The following is a 19608-nucleotide window of genomic DNA, read 5'->3' on the forward strand; positions in this document are numbered from 1 at the left end:
TCTCAAAGATGTGTAGAGCAGCGACCTGGAAGAATAGACACAGGTTTATGCAGTACTACTGCTTGGATTCCACAGTCCACAACGATGCAGCAGTGGGCCAGATGGTGTTAAGTCATCTTTTCCATCAAAGATGAGCCATCATATTAAGTGACATCCCACCATCCACTAATGTATTGTGCACATTTCACATTGTTTGTATATGCATAAGTATAGATGTACGTACAAGTATTCTAATGTCCATATGTGATATGCTATTTAACGACTGTTTAATCTGATTCAAGCATATGAATCTAATATTGGCGCTAACAAGCATTTGCAATGCAATCGGTCTCGCATGTGTGAAAGTTAGAGCTTTTGGCATTCAAAATGGTTTTTAAAAAAAAAAATGTACTCTAGTATTTTTTTATGCAGTGACGTGATATTTGTATAGCGCTATTTCCATTTTGTATGAACTATGCATGGTCAAACAGGACTCTGTTAAGAGAACAATAAATTTGCCATAAATGTCAGAAATATAAGTCCCAGTCCTGAGACCCTAAGTGGGGCAAAATTTACTGTTTCTGAATATATATTGTTTAGTTAGATCACGTAAATGACCAAAACCATACACTGTGTTATTTTAATGTCAGGAGATTATAATTGTGTTGTATAAAGCTTGGAGTGAGTTAACTGATTTCTGTTCACTTTACACCGGTAAATTGACATTGGTGATGGTATTTTGCAGCACTTATTCAAATTGATTGGCATGACATGCTGCAGCTGTAGCAATATTGAAAATTTTACACTGAGTGCAATTAAATGGCAAAGGGATTAGAAGCATCTCCGTGTGTGGACTAAAATAAAGCAGCACTGCATTGATGGTCAACCTGAAGCAAAGGGCGAGGGTCCACTGGGATTTCTTAAACACCCACATGGCCAGGAATAAGCACTGTCACACCACCTCACAAATATCCGAAGTTCTTGGTCAGCCACCTGATGTGCACACGTTATTCTGAACGTTTGAGCCATGCAGTAATTGCATTCAATGTTTTCTTTTTATTTCGCGAAGATGTTCTGGCACGCAGGATATCCTGTTATCTCTAGCTTGCATCTGTTCTTTGAAGTATTTACAACAAGGCGTCGATGCGCTTGCTTCCTATTATTCCTCGGCCCGTAGAGCAACTGCAATCGCAACTTTCTACCAATCAGCGCTGGATGTGAGCATTTGTTTGTCACACTGTGTAGTATCCGTGGCTGTGTGCGCTTCGCACATTGTGACAGAATCACCACAGACCACATTGGGGAAGCTTAAAAGGACAGCTCTGTTTTGTTGCTACTGCTAACGTCAGAAAGCAAGGGTTTTTTACTCATCATTGTGAAATACGAATGTGAGATTAGTCATAAAAACTAAAAACTTCATGTTTCCAGATATTCATTCAGGGGTTTTCTCTCCCCATGTTAGCTCCAGGAATTTGTAAATACTGGAATGGACGACTCCTCTGCCTTTTTGAGCATCACTGCAATCGCAAGGGTTTGAAAGGATACACAAGCGGTCCTCCGCTCTCTCTCCCACCACTCGACTCCATGAAGAGCAGATGTGATCAAGATAACAGCCTGATTTACAGCCTTGTTTACAGGGGAGCAAAGCTAAGCTGAGAGCAAGAATGCTCTGAAAATGAAAACTGAAGCTGCTCGGAACACTGAGAGTAAAAAAAAAGAAAAGGTCCCCTACAGAAGAGATAAACAGGACAAAGCGTAACTATACACTATTTGGTCCCTGCTCCCAAGGAGGAAAAGGGGGGACAAAGAGGCATGAAACGAGCAAATGAAATGGCTTTAAGCCCAAGAAGTATACTTAAGTATACAAGAGGCCATATGCTTGCGCTCAACCTAAAAATAAGTCCCTTGCAACTGTAGTTCTCTAGTATTGGTATCTTTCATAGATTCACATGCGACACCCCCACCACCCGTGAGATGCCCACCTTTTCTTTAGTTCTATACATATTCACATTTGTGTTCTAAAAAAATCTGAGAGACAGAAGCCTCTGAGGGGCGTGTTGTAGAGGGTGCTGCAACCTGATTGATTGAAGTTTGGTTTCTTTTAACTGATAGAAATATGTTACTAAAGTGAAGGCTTCCCAAGCTATGTTTAACATTGCACTGCTTTCCTAATTATACCATGGGACTTACTTTGATGGGTAATGATTCAAGCATGTGAATCTATGAAGGATATCAATACTGGAGAAGTACAATTACAAGTAACATAGTTTTTATACACCAACACCTAGAACAGCATATCCATAGCTGTATTCCTCTCTGCTACAGGAGACTTCTAGGAATAGTAAAACTCTGAGGCATTAGCACTAAAACTGAGACTAACTACAGTGCCGTGCAGTGCTTAATTCAAGCTGGTGGTTGCCATTGGGGACCACCAGCACTCTTTTTTTGAGGCCTGACCCTTTTTTTGCACTGAACTTTTACCGACAAGGAGAGACAAACGCCCAAATCAGAAAGATGGAGGAAAAGAAAGATGGAAACTAGTCACAAAGGGATAAAGCAGGATCCTGCAAGAGTCTGGTGAAGGGGCAATGAGTGTCTGGTAGTGGAATGAAGAGGCAGGAGGTGGACCGAAGATTACACTGCTTTGATATTCGGCTTGCTGACATTTAATTGCACCAGCTGGAGGCTTCTGAGCAAGCAATGTTTGTGCACAGGCATGCATTAATTACAAATTAAGCACTGGTGCCTTCGTACACTGCAACCAATTGTACTTGTTTCTAAACTCTGAAGAAACTCTAGACTTCAAACACTGAGAATGGACATGCCATTTGAGACCTCACAGTCATTATAATATCCAGGATAATTCATCCATAAGGATTTTCCAATAGAAAATATTCTAACAAACTTGGAGGCCATTGTGAGAGGAAACTCAGTTAACCTTTCCCATTGTCTCCACATGCCAGAAATGTAGTCATTTTTTCTAACAGCTCAGCATGTGGACCCTGTGATATCAGCGATACCTTTCATACCATATCACCAAAGCCTCAACTTTGATTTTGCTGAAAAATACAACCCAACACAATCTGTTCCTGGTTCCATTCTGTCTCAGCCGTAATATTCTAAACAAATTAAGTAGAGTGACTGGGTGCTGTAGATAATGCACTAACCCTCCTCTGACACAGAATGTTACACAAACTATAGAGCCCAACTCATTTGGAACAATCTAAGAAACCTCCCGCCCGTCAACCTAAGGAGAAAAGAATCCTTTTGCTTTAAAGAACTCTCACCCACCAGGGGTATGTCCTAGTGGCATGCTTTATCATAGAGTTCCTTTCCCTTCGGTTGCGAAATGGACCTTGCTACTACCTGTGAAATGCATGGGAGCACTCCCTCTTCCAACCAACTTAAATTTAATTTATTGACCGAAGTGCTACATTCTACTTCTTCTACATAAGAGCCTTTATTGCCTTTTAATGAGGCACTGTCTGAGCCTATTCTGGAGCTCTGGCAGAAGTCTGTCATCCTCTACAGATTCCAGACTCATTGCAAGGAGATACAGGCCTTCTCTGGTTTCACCATCTTGGAGCATGCTTTGCCGGTGGGAGGACGGTTGTCTCATTTTCTACCATGGTGGAGATCCATACCATCGGATCAGTGGGATTTGAGTATAGTAAAAATTTATATGCTGCCACCCTTCCATGAATTTCTCCCAACCTTTCCTCCCCAACAAGGATTTTGTTCCGAAGAACATCTTTTACTCCTTCAGCAGGTAAGTAACTTGTTCGTCTTCACCGATCATCGTGACCATAGATGCCCTTAGTAGATACCTTCAGTAGAAACCTTTGAATTACATCTTCGTGAAGATCCTGTGGGTTAATCTGTAGACCATTGATACCCTAATCATGCAATGCACTTTATCCTGTGCACTATACCCAAGGTAGAAAATCATTATTTCAGGAAATGATTTTTTTCTGAATTTCGTACTAGCTTCTACTATACTCAGATTGAATCCTAGTACAGTGTTCTGTATTGATTATATAGCCCACAATTCCTCTTGTATAAAAAATTACTACTCCCGGTCTGGGTAATAAAAAAATTTATCCAGTGGGGATTCAGTCTGTGGTGTTCTCTTTAAAAGTAGCCATTTTTCTTATAACTTCCAAAATGTGGCAGAGAAATGTGCTGCTGTCTGATGTTTGTTTTGTCTATTTTTTCCAGGATCTCAAACCCAATAACCTTTTATTGGATGAAAATGGAGTGCTAAAATTGGCTGATTTTGGTTTGGCCAAGTCTTTTGGTAGCCCAAACAGAGCGTACACACATCAGGTAGTAACAAGGTAAACGTTTTGAGTTTATTAAGTCCTACACTGCAGATCCGACTGTTAGCCTGCAGAAAAAGATACAGAACGTCCATGACAAAATCAAGTTGGACCCTTATATAGCAGTGATATAATTACTTTTGGTAGTCATACTCCATTTCAAGTACTATTCTGCAGGTAATTGCACTGTTTGCATATTCTTTGTCCGCTAATCTAAATTATTGGGAAATAATTTCAACAGAACCGCAGTTTTTGTACAAAATGTGTGTTTGTTAAATTATTACATTTTGCCTAAACACTAGAACATTTTCTTTGAGTGTGCATTGCATAGTTTAAGTAATATTTTACTTCGACATAGAATTAAAAGTAACTATGAAAGACCCAGTTTAAACTCTCGGAAGAGGGATTTACTGCATGGACATAAAGTACATAATTTATTTGCCAGTAAATTGTATGCGATCATATTGGTCGTATTTGTTTACCTTAGACCCTAAGACCTTTTTTCATGCCCCAAAAATACATGTAGTATATATCTGGGTGCTTGGTTTTGGCACAGACTAGGACTTGAATAGCTCTCTAGTTTTTAACATTCGCAGTTAAACCCTCTTGTTGATGTTCATTTAGTCTTCTGTGGCAACCTCCAGATTTCTGTCTATCTTGGAGAGAAGTAAGAAGTAAACTGAAAGACAAAAATGAAATTGCAGCTTGCTTAGGGGCATCTCCCCTCTGCCTCATCTTTATTGAATCATTACAGGCCTAGATTAATCTTGTGTGGCGGAGATTCTGCAGTTTAGCGTTGAAATTAAGGAATGTAGCTTTTAGACCAAGCAGAAAATTCAAGCAAAGAAGCAGAGAAGGTTATTGTGCACACAGGTGACTCCAGAGATACTGTAACTGCCAACTGGCATCGTGTTGTCAGTTAAAGCATCTCTAATTGTGAGCATGAAATGGGTTTAAATGTGTAAATTAACCCAACGCTTTCTTCAAAAGTTATCTCTGTGCGATGATGCTGGAAACAGGAAACAGGATGTGTGAAAGACCAGGCGACTTAAAAACAATTGACAGAATAGGCTGCCTGGACAAGCAGAACCGAGCACTCCGACTGATCAGGCAGTCGGGAGCCCGTAATGAACTCAACTAAAGAAATCCAGACCATCACGAGTCAGGAAAGTGGCACCTGCATGGTCTGCCTGAAAAAACAATGAAAGATAAATTACAGGCAGCCGCTTCAGCTATACACAGACGATGCGGCCCGCACCCAAACGATTGATGCTGTGAATGCAGGCAGCTGGGTCAGCCAAACGCAGACACACTCGGTCTGCACCCAAACAATCCCTGCTGTAAGTTTCACAAAGAGAGGGAAATGCAGGCAGCCGTGTTAGTGCACAGACGGGGGCGCCCTGAACCAAAACGATCGTAGATGTTTGAAAAGGTGGATCGTGATACAAATTAAGAAAGAACATTTCCATAAATGGGGAAGGTAAATGACTAAACTAATCAAAGTCAAAAGTAAAGCAGTAAAAGATTTGCATCATAAGTATACATATCTTGGCTACCTTGAATTAATGAAATGAAAGACCAAAAAAAAATGGCTTCGAAGCAGTAAGAACAAGTGCTACTTTATCTGAGGAGCGGCATTTAAAAGTGGCCGATCTATATGTAAAAGGACTATTCACGTTTTATCATTGTTCTATTCTAGATTGACTTTGTTTATGATGTAATGTTCTTTCAAGTGCTGCATGGAGTGGCATTAAGGAACAAATGCATAATGGTAGCCTCCCGTCTTGTAATTAAATCCCAGGTTCTCAGACTAAGCAGCAAACAGGCTTTATTTTAATGAGCCAGCTTCGAATTGTACAGCTGTGAAACTTCATGAGAAGCTTATGACTGCTGCATACGTATATTAAGTTTGAGAATAGCCCGACCTGGTGGTGTGAATCACACCAGTTATTAAAGATGCTTAGAAAGTATGCCTAAAAAGAGTGCTTTCTGCAAAGGTCTAACAATTTCTCATCTACGATCTCTAAGAACCTTAACAATTCAACACCCTGTTTTGTGGGCCATTTGTTTAAAACACATTTTTATTGTGCTTAGCAGTCCTACCTCCTTGAGACTATTTTAGAATACTGATGTGGAAGTTTGTATTGCACATTATGAGAGTAGAGGATATAACAAGGTTAAGAGATTGATTGCATGATTTGAGGCTGTAGCTCGCATTAAGAATGGCCGTGTATTGGGTATGATATGTATCACATCTGATAAATAACACTGTGGGGTATGTTGTTTATCAGCTCTGATAAATAGTAACTATTAAGATTTTCCCCCCTAAAATAGGCAGTAATGGGGATTGTGGTGCTTACCATACCAAATTCCACATTCACCTGTATTTACAGGGCATTTTTTGTATGATAAATATCAGCAGGTTGACCTGTAGAAATGTATCCAGGTACGCTCTTTTTGTTGACCAGTATTTACAGTGTGATAAAATCAGTCAAATACATATTATGATATGTGCGTTTAGATGTCTTACCACTCATATGAATTTATTGGGTCGCTCATACTGTTAATCGCAGAAGGTGGGCCTTGACCCCTTATTCTGCAGTTGCAGTACTCTTTATCAAGCTGCGAGTTCAGTGGCAGAAGGCGTCTTAGCTTGAACCTTGTCTGTGGAGCGATCTTGCTCAGAAGTGATTGCTAATAATTTGTAGTGCTGTTAGTTTATCGAGGAGGACAGAACTACGTTGCCTGGCAGGCTGATAGAACAGGAATAGATAAAAATGTTTTCCTGGCAGTGACTTGTGAAACTACATTTTGCAAAAGTCAAAGTGCCTGAAAGTCAGCGTGTTGTTAAAGAACATGTAGAGGGCTTTCAAGGCAGGAGTGATTTGGGCACATCATTTCACTCCAGAGATCATACACTAAGCGGTTGTTACTAGAAATAATTCTGCAGTCTCAATAGAAAAAATTGCTCTCTGGGTATTAGCATTCCATCTGGTGGGGAGAAATACTGAGAAATTCAAAATGAAACTCAGGTGATGGAGCCTATTTATTACTGCTATTTGCTTGGTCCTTGTATGACCATGTCGCGTAGGCTCTCATTATTCTTATGAGACTACTGGATTTTGAGCGGCAGAATCGCCTGCGGTGTGGGACACCAAGTCTAATCCACTGTGAGTGATGCCTGTCGCTCCAATCTGGGTTTTTCTCTGGCTAACTAGCAGTGCCTCATCTCTACCTAAGGACTGTGATGACTAGGCAGCCGAGCGCATGACATACTTTGTTTCTCAGGGAAGCCGTGGTCACTCAGGTCTCATCTGTTTCTCTCAGTTACATTTAGTCTCATATATAAATGACAAACAGTGGCAGTATATGTTTTAATAATGAATTTAATAAAACTACTGCATCTTAGATAGCAAAGCGTGAGCTGCAATAACAAGGACGACGCAACATGACTGTATTAAAATTGTGACGAGAAGAGTGAAACATAAAAATAACGCTATCATATTGTCACTATTGCCAATAGACTAACTCCTACCTACACTAGGATAGAGCACAGCATGTTAAGCTCTAATTCTGCCCTTCAGGTTCCCCTGGGAAGACATCATCCCCCATGCCTGAGCAAAGGCCTGCGGTCTGCGTTAGCATCTGTAACGAAGCATTCCGCAATCAGCATACAGTCGTTGTTCTCTGGCTAGAATCTCTCTCTAAGGTGTAAGGGACAAGGAAGTGTTTTTATAACAACACAGATGATGTTCTGGGAAAATGTCCCTACGTAAGGATGTGTGTTTTCTACGAATGTTGGAGACTAAACTTCTACCATGTTCACCGGCAATGTACCGTGCTGTAGCCTTGGAAGAAGCACAGAGTGTTCAAGAATGTCTTGTTTGAGAACAGAGTGCTGGCCTAGGCAAAAACAGTTAGATAAACAGAAAATAAAACAAGACCGTAAAAGTGGCTATTGTAACAATAATAAAATGAAGCCAAATAAAATATATCTAGGTTAAGGTGTACAGTGGCTTGGCCTACTGTGTTAAAATAACGTGCATGGAGCTATGGCTAAAATGGCTACACAACACCCTCCCTTTGTCGGTTGAAGGTGGTTCAAAGCCTAAACATATACAATTGCTACTAAAAGCTCAATCTAAGATATATAAGGAAAATCAGTGTCAATTATGACAAGTCAAAGGGACACGTGAGCATGTAGAAGGTCAATTTAAAACATGAGCATGTGGCAAAAAAACAAATTCCAAAAAGGCAAAAAAAAGTTCCAATCGATTCCGGGACCATAGAGGACAGGAAATCTTCCACTTCGGTTGATGTTAAAGTTGGAAAGGCATCGCCAAGAAGGATCAAGGAGCAGTTGTGTTCCATAGCCTCAGCGGCATTCCGTGGTGTGCTTGTCAAAGACAATTCAAAGGTTGTGGTCCTTTTGTTAGTAAGAGGAGTAGTCAACGCCACCATGACAGGCCTACTTAAACTTATTAAAGCACAGCTGGAATCAACCTGGAGCATCCTTCAGTGCAGGCAAAGCTGACATCAGGGTTCAACTCCTGACATTGCCCAAGTTTCTGTAAGAAAAATAGATCAAACATGTCTGCCAAAAGTTGATTAATTTCAGTGGCGAACTTCACTAGAGATTGCGCATCAAATAACACACATGCTAAATACTCCTCACTCCGGATCACTCTAATTCCTGATAACCCTGTGTCCCAGTAAAGCTACCATTTAAAAGTTCTCTACCATTTTGCTTTAAACAGTCAGTAGAATATCTAATTGAGCTTGTGGGCCATGTACCAATCATTCATCCATGGGCCGCTGTAGCTTTCAGCCTGCATGATGACAGGGGTCCAGTTTTGGGCAAAGATTGGCCCTCTTTGCCGGAGCTTCAAGGCAGGACAGCCATCTTGGCTGCCGGCTCAGCCACACCCCAGGAGTTTTAATACTTAAAGGTCCCATCAATTATAGATGGTTTGAAAGCATTGGCAAAGTCACAAGGCCTGGCTTTGGCAAGCTGGGTCAATGATTACTTTATTTTGTATTGCAAGCATAAACACAAAAATAAACAATTTGAATAAAACTGTTCTCCCAATAAATACATTTAATATTAAAAATATAATCTGAAGGGTGCTGGACAATCACTGCGACACACCTTGTCTGGTTGGGGATCCAATCCGAAGGCCATGCCCTGTGGGTGTGGGCTGCTGCTGGTCCTGTACACAAACCACTATGTTTAACCCTTTCTTTTATTGTGTGATTTTTTTTTCTTTTGTTGTAATAATATTTTAACATATTATGTTTTTTTTTTTTTGGGTTAAACATTTTTTTTTTTTTTTAATTTTAAACTTTTTAAAAACCTTTTGGGGAAAAAAAACTGTTCTTATGGTGGTTTTAAAGAGCTGATTCATTGCCCAAGATATTATGTGCTCGATGCTTTTCCCTTGAGCAAATGGCTGTTGCATTTACTGCAGTACCTTGAAAAAAGAAATTGCAGTCTGCGAACTTTTCCTTCAGTTTGTTAGAGGACATTTGATCGCAGGGTGAGCTACTTTATAAGTTTTGTGAGGGGTGTGCCCTTATGAAGACGATCTAGGAACCCAAGGCTGGGTGTCGCTGAACACTGAAAGAAGCCTCGGATCTCTCAGTTGAAGTCGAGGGTTGGACCTATTCCAGTCCTCAAGGACATACTCACGACAGGTCTTCGTCAAGATCAAAGTCTTTAAGTAATTCGTAGCACCATATGGCAAAATAGGGATTTGGCCCAGTTGAGCCACACATGTCACGGTGACTCGTTTTTGTGTTCTTGGTCCCCTGCCGCAGAGCTGATTCCACAGCTTACATGTTTTCAGCTTCTGAACAACGTTGCAACAGTGGGTCTGCCCTTGTGCTGTTTGTGTATCCAGAATCTGTTCTAGGTTCTGTTCCAATGCCAGAGCCGACTTCCATTCTAGCACCAACATTCATCAGTCCCTGTTGCATTAACTTTGGTAACAATGCTGTCGCTGGGGGATGACTCTGTTCCTGTAGTCCTCGCAGACTCTGAGCTGAACTCATCTCGGCCCTGAATGAGGGAGGTATCACAGACTTATCAGGCCCCAGTGCAATCTGATTCAGACATAACTATACCTTTCCCTACTGCTGCTGCTGCTGCTACTACTACTACTACTACTACTACTACTACTACTACTACTACTACTACTTCTGGTGCTTTTGGGTGTGAAAATGGAGGATTTTGAGAGTAGATGTTTGTTTGTTTTAAACACAGGACTCTGTTGGTCTAGCAATAATGTCAGTGTACTGGGAGGGAGCTATTTTGCTAAAACTGGAAGATGTAAAATACAGGATACACACACATTGTAATTGTATTGTATTTATATAGGGTTTATTACCCCTTGTGATGTGTTGAAGCTCTTTTCAGCGAGTAGCACACTACTCTGGAACACAAAAAGGATTAGTGGTGGATTAGTATAGAGAAATATGAGTTAATTTGAGCAGTGTCTGTTAGTGGATAATGGAGAGATAGAAGAGAAATGTCTAGAAAGTTATTTGGGAGATCATAGTAGTAAGATTGGGTTTGGGATGACTAAAAGAGAGGTGGAGGAGGGAAGAGTCTCTAGAAATGGATTAGGGAAATCATACTAGTAAAAAGAAGTTTGGACAAGTCAAAAGAGGGATATAAATGGGAAGAATTTAGGAAGGGTTGTTTAGGAGATAATAGTAAAGTAAGGTTTGGAGTGACGCAAGGAGGGATAGTTTGGAGTGACGCAAGGAGGAATAGAGAAGGGCCGTTAGATGGATGTGCTGTAAGAAATTAAAACTGATAGAATTAGGTGGATATTTTGATACCAAGTAATCCACCCTCTCTAAGGGAACCCAATTTTTGGCCTACGATTTGGTTGAATCTTCACATCCGATGAACATGGTGAACGATATAGGTGTCAGATAAGATACAGAACTGATCAAACTCCAGAGATTAACATTGTTATTCAATCCTATTCTTAGAGGCGAACGCACAGCGCTCCGTCCCCTGATGTAATCTCTCTTTGGGCTTCTAACCATGCCCATGTCACGTCATTCCCTTACATTGGTTCATGGGCTTGCCTTTTAAAATCTGCTTGCTTTCATTAGTGTAAGGCATGCATACCTCATGCCTTTTCTGGTGTTTAGTCCTCCTCGAGCGCACCTACCAACTACTGGAAACATGAGGCTCCATGTTTTCCATATGGTTTCTGGACTACTTTTTCTCTTTATTTCACAGCACAATCGCACTGTTTCCCCCCCCCCCCCCCCCCCCCCCCATTTAATGTGGCAAGAAAGGGCTGGTTAGGAGTTTACAATGCTAATAACTGCAACTCGACGAAACGCAAGACCCGTTGCATTGCAAATGCTTGTTTTTTTATAGGTTAGTAAACATAGTATGTACTTCATTTTGTCTCACTTGTTGAGAAAATTAGGATGGTGAATGCTTTTATATCAGCAGCACCACTTTATGCCAGTACAATGGATTTAGTATTGTAAATGCCACTCAAAGACTTAAGTTAAATAATTTCTGAAATGTGATAGGATGCCAGTAATCATGGCTGGTAGATAAAATGGTTCACGGCCAAAAGACTTCCCCACTGCCATATAATCTTCAAAATATGTCCCATCTTAAAAATGATGGTCAAGATCCTCAGTCCTTTTATCTAGCCCAGCTTTCACAAAATCCAGACAAACAACCTTTGCGGGCAGACTGTGGAACTTCCAGCTGTTTCTGACCTGGCTCAATACCACCTTTCCAAGATTCAGGAAAACCCATCATTAAAACAAGGCTATATTCACACCAGACTCCAACTGTAGTAGTTAGTATTGATCCTCGGTGCCGAGATGCCGCTGGATGAACAAATTAGATTTTTAAAAAATTATAAGAAAAAAGATAATAAAAAACAAAATACAGACACAATGAAGAATATTACACAAAGTACTAGCTTCTGGTGAACGAGATTCCTTAAACAAAGCCTTGCAAAATAATATCTGGGTCTCATGGTATGCCTGAATGCTGCTCTAGTATGTTGGAATACATATATTATCCATAAGAGTGTAACGAGAACAAAGTATCACCTGCCACCAAAACAAGCACTGACCAAGCCAATAGGTCTGACTTTAGATGTCAGTTTATTTCCTTTGCATTGCTTGTTTTGTCTTTCGTGCAAACCTGGATCTAGGTGCAATTTGATGCTCATGGCAGTGGAGTATGGTCATATACACCAGCCAGGTTTATCCTGGTGAAAGATTTTTTCCAATGATTTTAGTTCTGTAAGTCACAACCAACCAAAGGATTGAACTTCTAAGGACCTCACGGTCTCACTTACAGACCCACAGAGTGCCAGGCGAGATCAGCAGTAGGGTCCAGTCACGATAGTTACACTCGTCAGCTAGGTACTTAAGGAAAAGGAGTCTTGCAGCTTATTTTCTCACTGTAGCCCCACAGATGAGCCAACTGACCCTTGGAGTTCACTTTTTTTGTCCAAGGCACAAGAGGAAGAAAGTCCAGTTCTTCAGGGCTTCCTAAGTCAGACAGGTTCAGAACATATTCTAAAGTGGGTGTCTTGAGGTGCTAGATTTATGCTTGGCACTAGTGAGTGGGGTGACTCTTGGCCCCTCCCTAGCCAATAGGGTAAAGTTTCCACGTCTGACCCATCTGCTTTTGCAGTAGTTCCTGTTTGCTTTACTGCAAACAGGCCCAAAACGCCAATATGTCTGGGCAAATGCAACATGGCAAAGTTGTTCAGCTAAACTAAGCTTGGGCTTAAAGTGTTGTATGCAAGTGGACACTAGGATCACCATAATAAACACCGCTCCCAGTGTTTCACTGAATTAGTCAGCATTTATACTGTGAAAATAGCTTTTGGGTACAAGTCACTGTAAGGCCATAACATTGCATTTCAAGAGATCTTACTTTTAAGTACCTTACAGCATGCCTTCTGGGTTGCAAGGCCAACATGGGGTGGCTTAATATTCAAAAAGAAGGTGTTTACCCGCCAAAAGGATTTCTAACAGGCCAAACTGCAGTTTTTACACGGCTACTGTAAGGCTGGAAGGCAAACTTGCTTTGCCACTGAAATGACGCATGGGAAGGGAGCGTTGAGTGGAGGAGAGGGTCTCATGAGAAAATCCTCCTCCTCATACTGAACATGCATCTCCTCATTGTGGAAGGTAAGCTGTTCTAAGAAGAACCTCATAAGAGGTGATGTCCTGTGTGGGTGTAGGTCTGTGTCCGCTGGGGGTCCTAGGGTAGCTGTGGACTGTTTCTCTCAAACCCATTCCATCCTTCCCCTCCCACAACGAGTGTGAGGAACCCTGTGGTGAGTTTTGTTGAGAATCTACATGCAGTAAGGGAGAAAATGGAATGGAAGAGAAAAGGTTGAGCAGGAGACAGTGGAGAGGTATCCCTGTCATATATTTTAGGCTTCTTCAGAGTGGGAGGCACAGGAGGTTTGAGGGCCTCCTCAAAAGGCAATTCCTCTTATGAGGAACAGTATCCTTCAACAGTTGTGGAGGCTTTGCCAGGATCAGACCAGTGCCCAGCTGGATGTAAGCTCACTGCTGCTTGGCATAGAGATGTTCCTGCAGCCACTGGAGGATTTGTTGGCTGTAGTCTTCTCAGGCCGCGGAGGACACAGCAGTAGAAGGCGAGCTAGGGGAGGGGGGTGACCAAAACGGTCTATGCCTAGACTGCGCCAAGTTTGCTCTCAACTCCAAAAGCCTCCGCTCCAAACATTTCAGTACGATTTCCTTCAGCTCTGAAAGCCTTGGTGCGGCACATCTCAGCGCTGAATGCTTCACATCCACTCGTTTCGAGTCCGATGGCGGGCGAGAGTGCGTTTTTAAGTCCTGAGCTGAAGTGGCATAAGACGTTTTGAGGACTTAGACTCCAAGTAACACACACTTACAGAAAGACCTCCCTCCAAGACAAACATTAGCACAGATACACACATCTACCAGACATTAGCACCTACTCATCTTTCTCAGAAATGCACCCTGCAGACATATGTACTCCTTGACTTTCACAACGTGCAGACTACCACCTCTCATCACGGGCAGTGACGTTGTGAACCCCCCGCTTTTCCAGCTTCAGTGGGGATCTTTATGGGTCTCTTATCTGCAACGTGGCCACTAAAAGCTTCAAATTATTGCTAAAAGAAAGAAAGGGAAGCAGATAGAAAAGGGAAAAGAGATTGGGTGACTAAATTAAAGGATGGTTGAGTGGGTGAAAGTGTGGGTGAATGAAAGGATGGATTGAGTAGGTGTAGGAAATTGGCTTTTTTATGTACTATTTCCAAGTAAGAAATAGCATGCACAGAGTCCAAGGGTTCCCCTTAGAGGTAAGATAGTGGCAAAAGAGATCATTCTAATGCTCTATTTTGTGGTAGTGTGGTCGAGCAGTAGGCTTATCAGAGGGTAGTGTTAAGCATTTGTTGTACACACACAGGCAATAAATGGGGAACATACACTCAAAGACAATTCCAGGCCAATAGGTTTTTATATAGAAAAATATATTTTCTTAGTTTATTTTAAGAACCACGAGTTCAAGATTTACAAACAATACTTTAAATGAAAGGTATTTCACTTAGGAATTTTAGCAACTTTGAATTAGCAAAATAGCATATACAGTTTTCACACAAATGGCAAATAGCTATTTTAAAACTGGACACAGTACAATTTTCAACAGTTCCTGGGGTAGGTAAGTGTTTGTTAGTTTTGCAGGTAAGTAAACCACCTACAGGGTTCAAAGTTGGGTCCAAGGTAGCCCACAGTTGGGGGTTCAAAGCAACACCAAAGTTACCACACCAGTAGCTCAGGGCCGGTCAGGTGCAGAGGTCAAAGTAGTGCCCAAAACGCATAGGCTTCAATGGAGAAGGGGGTGCCCCGGTTCCAGTCTGCCAGCAGGTAAGTAACCGCGTCTTCGGAGGGCAGACCAGGGGGGTTTTGTAGGGCACCGGGGGGGACACAAGTCAGCACAAAAAGTACACCCTCAGCGGCACGGGGGCGGCCGGGTGCAGTGTGCAAACAGGTGTCGGGTTTGCAATGTAGTTCAATGGGAGACTCAGGGGGCTCTTCAGCGATGCAGGCAAGTGGGGGGGGGTGCTCCTCGGGGTAGCCACCACCTGGGCAAGGGAGAGGGGCACCTGGGGGTCGCTCCTGCACTGGAGGTCTGATCCTTCAGGTCCTGGGGGCTGCGGGTGCAGTGTCCTTTCCAGGCGTCGGGTTCTTAGAAGCAGGCAGTCGCGGTCAGGGGGAGCCTCTGGATTCCCTCTGCAGGTGTCGCTGTGGGGGCTCGGGGGGGTCAACTTGGGCTACTCATGGGCTCGCAGTCGCCGGGGAGTCCTCCCTGTAGTGTTGGTTCTCCTCAAGTCGAGCCGGGGGCGTCGGGTGCAGTCTGCAAAGTCTCACGCTTCTGGCGGGAAACGTGTGTTCTTTAAAAGTTGCTTCTTTATTGCAAAGATGTTTCTTCTTTGGAGCAGAGCCGCTGTCCTCTGGAGTTCTTGGTCCTTTTAGATGCAGGGTAGTCCTCTGAGGCTTCAGAGGTAGCTGGACCCTGTGGAACACGTCGCTGTTGCAGTTCTCTTGAAGTGGGGAGTAAGGGCCGGTAGAGCTGGGGCCAAAGCAGTTGGTGTCTCCGTCTTCTCTGCAGATTTTTCAGCTCAGCAGTCCTTCGTCTTAGGTTGCAGGAATCTAGTTACCTAGGTTCTGGGAGCCCCTAAATACTCTGTTTAGGGGTGGGTGTAGGTCTGGGGGGGTTAGTAGCCAATGGCTACTAGCCCCGAGGGTGGCTACACCCTCTTTGTGCCTCCTCCCTGAGGGGAGGGGGAGGCACATCCCTAATCCTATTGGGGGAATCCTCCATCTGCAAGATGGAGGATTTCTAAAAGTCAGAGTCAGCTCAGGACACTTTAGGGGCTGTCCTGACTGGCCAGTGAATCCTCCTTGTTTTTCTCATTATCTCCTCCGGCCTTGCTGCCAAAAGTGGGTCCGTGGCCGGAGGGGGCGGGCAACTCCACTAGCTGGAGTGCCCTGGGGTGCTGTAACAAAGGGGGTGAGCCTTTTGAGGCTCACCGCCAGGTGTTACAGTTCCTGCAGGGGGAGGTGAGAAGCACCTCCACCCAGTACAGGCTTTGTTACTAGCCACAGAGTGACAAAGGCACTCTCCCCATGTGGCCAGCAACATGTCTGGTGTGTGGCAGGCTGCTAAAATTAGTCAGCCCACACTGGTAGTCGGGTATGGTTTCAGGGGGCATCTCTAAGATGCCCTCTGGGGTGTATTTCGCAATAAAATGTACACTGGCATCAGTGTGCATTTATTGTGCTGAGAAGTTTGATACCAAACTTCCCAGTTTTCAGTGTAGCCATTATGGTGCTGTGGAGTTTGTGTATGACAGACTCCCAGACCATATACTCTTATAGATACCCTGCACTTACAATGTCTAAGGTTTTGCTTAGACACTGTAGGGGCATAGTGCTCATGCACTTATGCCCTCACCTATGCCCTCACCTATGGTATAGTGCACCCTGCCTTAGGGCTGTGGGGCCTGCTAGAGGGATGACTTACCTATGCCACAGGCAGTATGAGGTTGGCATGGCACCCTGAGGGGAGTGCCATGTCGACTTTTCTCCCCACCAGCACACACAAACTGGCAAGCAGTGTGTCTGTGCTGAGTGAGGGGTCCCTATGGTGGCATAAGACATGCTGCAGCCCTTAGAGACCTTCCCTGGCATCAGGGCCCTTGGTACCAGTGGTACCAGTTACAAGGGACTTACCTGGATGCCAGGGTGTGCCAACTGTGGAAACAAAGGTACAGGTTAGGGAAAGAACATTGGAGCTGGGGCCTGGTTAGCAGGCCTCAGCACACTTTCAAATCATAACTTGGCATCAGCAAAGGCAAAAAGTCAGGGAGTAACCATGCCAAGGAGGTATTTCCTTACAGTGGGTGGGTGAATGGATGGGTGGGTGGATGTGTGAGTGAAAGGAGAGGTGAATGAGAGGATGGATAGGTGGATGGAAGAAGGATGGGTGGGGTAAAAGGATGGATGAGTATGTAAAATGACACATGGATGTGTTGGTGATAAGATGGGTGGCTGAAAGGTTGGCGGGATAAGTGTCCAAGGATGCGTGCATGGATCGATGGCTGGGTGAAAGTATAGAAAGGTGACAGGATAGATGGATGAATGGGTGAAAGGATGAGTAGTTGGCAAGATGGGTAGATGGGTGGATGAAAGGATGGCAGAATAAATTGAAATCTGAGACGGTGGATGAAAAGATGGCAGAATAAATGGAAATCCTAGAAGGTGGATTGTTGGATAAAGAAATTCAGAGTAAATTGATATCTGAGATGGATGATAGATGCATGGATAAAAGGAGGACAGAGTAAATTTAACTCTGAAAGGATGGATGAGTGAAGTGATGGCTGAGTAAATAGAAATCTGAGGATGGGTGGGTGAGTGCATGGATTGAAAGGATGGCAGAGTAAATGGTGATCTGAGAGGATGGATGGATGGAAAGCAGAGCAAATGGAAATCTGATTGGAGGAATGGGTGGATGAAAGGATGGCAGAGTAAATGGCAATTTGAGAGAGCGGTGGCATATTAAATGGAAATCTAAGAAGATGGATGACCAAATAAATGGAAATCAAGAAAGATGGATGGATGACTGGATGGACAAAAGGATCAATTGATGGTTAAAAGGTTTTATTGATGGATGGGTACGTCAAATAATGTGGTTATGGGGGATGGATGTATAGATGGATCCCAGGAAAGGTGATGGATGTCTGTATGGATCAGATGAATGGATGTAATGATCAGTGGATGGATCAAATAGTGAAAGCTTGAATAATGGATGAAATAATGAATTGATGAGAAAATGTAAAGGTGAAATGGTGGATATCAGTGAGAGGATAGAAGGATGAGTGGATGGAAGCATGGTGCCATTCAAGCTTTGGATCAAAGTAGGGGAGTGTATTTTAATGTTCCAACTACTCCCCTGATCACAGGACTCACACACACAATCTCTCTTTTTTTCTCTCTCTCTCTCTCTCTCACCCCCCCAAAAAACCCCAAAATAAATCAAGGCACTAGCAATCATAACTAAATTCTTGTATGCAAAGAAGGCAAGAAGGAAGTTCTCCTTGGAATTTGAACCTAGTGGTGCACACAGCAATAAACATAATGGGATTACATATTACAGGCAGAGAAAGTAACATTTATACAGGATCTTGAGAGAGTAAATATAACGCAGCATGAGTGACTGAATATATCACTGCAAAGGGATTGCATTTTGATTTCTTAAAAAAAAAAAAAAAAAAAAGTTTAAATGTTTAATGCAAGACTCTAGGATGGAATAATGTGGCGGGAGAGACAATGTGTTGATGATCTGCCAGCATGGATTGTCTTGCAAGGAAAGTGCTAGGCGAAAGAAAAGAGGGAGTGGTTCCACACATGCTGTAATCGAGGCCCAGAGTACATATGGGCTTAATGCTAAAGTGAGAAAGCGGGATGAACCAGGCAATATCCATCTCTGCAGTGACACAAGCACCCCCTCAGATACACACAACTTCAACACACATCCCATACCCACTTTCAGCTGGAGCTGCATTACCCTTGCTCACTGGCCCTGCCAGCATGGAATGAAAAGAGGCCAACAAGTCTCTGTGAGTCAGGGGCAGGTAAACTTTTCAGCCATGCACAATTAGCAGCTGAAGACTGCTAGAGGGAGGAAATCTGCAGAGGCCCAGAGATGAGCTAAGAGCACAGGACAGTGGCACAGGGAACATTGATGAAAGGGCTGGATGACCAAAGTAGCAAGACACGGGTCATGGAACACAGAAGGTGGAGCTTGGAGCCAGGAGAGTGGTAGACATTTGAGACACAGGAGAGAGCAAAGAGCTTAGGGCACAGGCCCGGTGTCATAAGGCTTCTTCACTCCCCACTGTTCAGCCTCATACCAAACACTGTGACAAAGCTGCAATATCTCTCTATTGCAGCATTTATGATCCTCTCAGTGTCCATCGTGTATATGACCACCTCCTGAGCAATCTGCTGGCTCTGCACTCGCTGTCAGATTCTTTAGCCTGGTGCGGCACTAAGCTTTCCTCTGATGCCACGCTTGCCCTGTTTTTACCAAAGGAAAGAAATATGTTTTCACTGGGGTTGGCTTAAGAACCTCTGAGGCCAGCCCGGGCCTATAGTTTACTCCCCCAATCACAGACCTTCACACTTTTCCATGGGAATGGGCTTTGTGATATCCATCCTAATTTACTGTACACTCCAATTGCCACAA

The 19608-nt window shown here is 43.2% G+C and overlaps 1 protein-coding gene across 2 annotated transcripts in view; it reads left to right on the forward strand.

Moving 5' to 3' along the window:
• CDK7 (cyclin dependent kinase 7) overlaps positions 1–19608 on the forward strand; it is a 210639-nt gene that overhangs the window by 88898 nt on the left and 102133 nt on the right. For both annotated transcript variants that reach the window (XM_069223135.1, XM_069223141.1), the window contains one exon: positions 4198–4316. In XM_069223135.1, coding sequence (XP_069079236.1) covers positions 4198–4316 — 119 coding nt within the window. The remainder of the gene's footprint in view (positions 1–4197; positions 4317–19608) is intronic.

Source organism: Pleurodeles waltl, chromosome 1_1 (genome assembly GCF_031143425.1).
Source record: "Pleurodeles waltl isolate 20211129_DDA chromosome 1_1, aPleWal1.hap1.20221129, whole genome shotgun sequence".
NCBI classification, from domain to species: Eukaryota; Metazoa; Chordata; class Amphibia; order Caudata; family Salamandridae; genus Pleurodeles; species Pleurodeles waltl.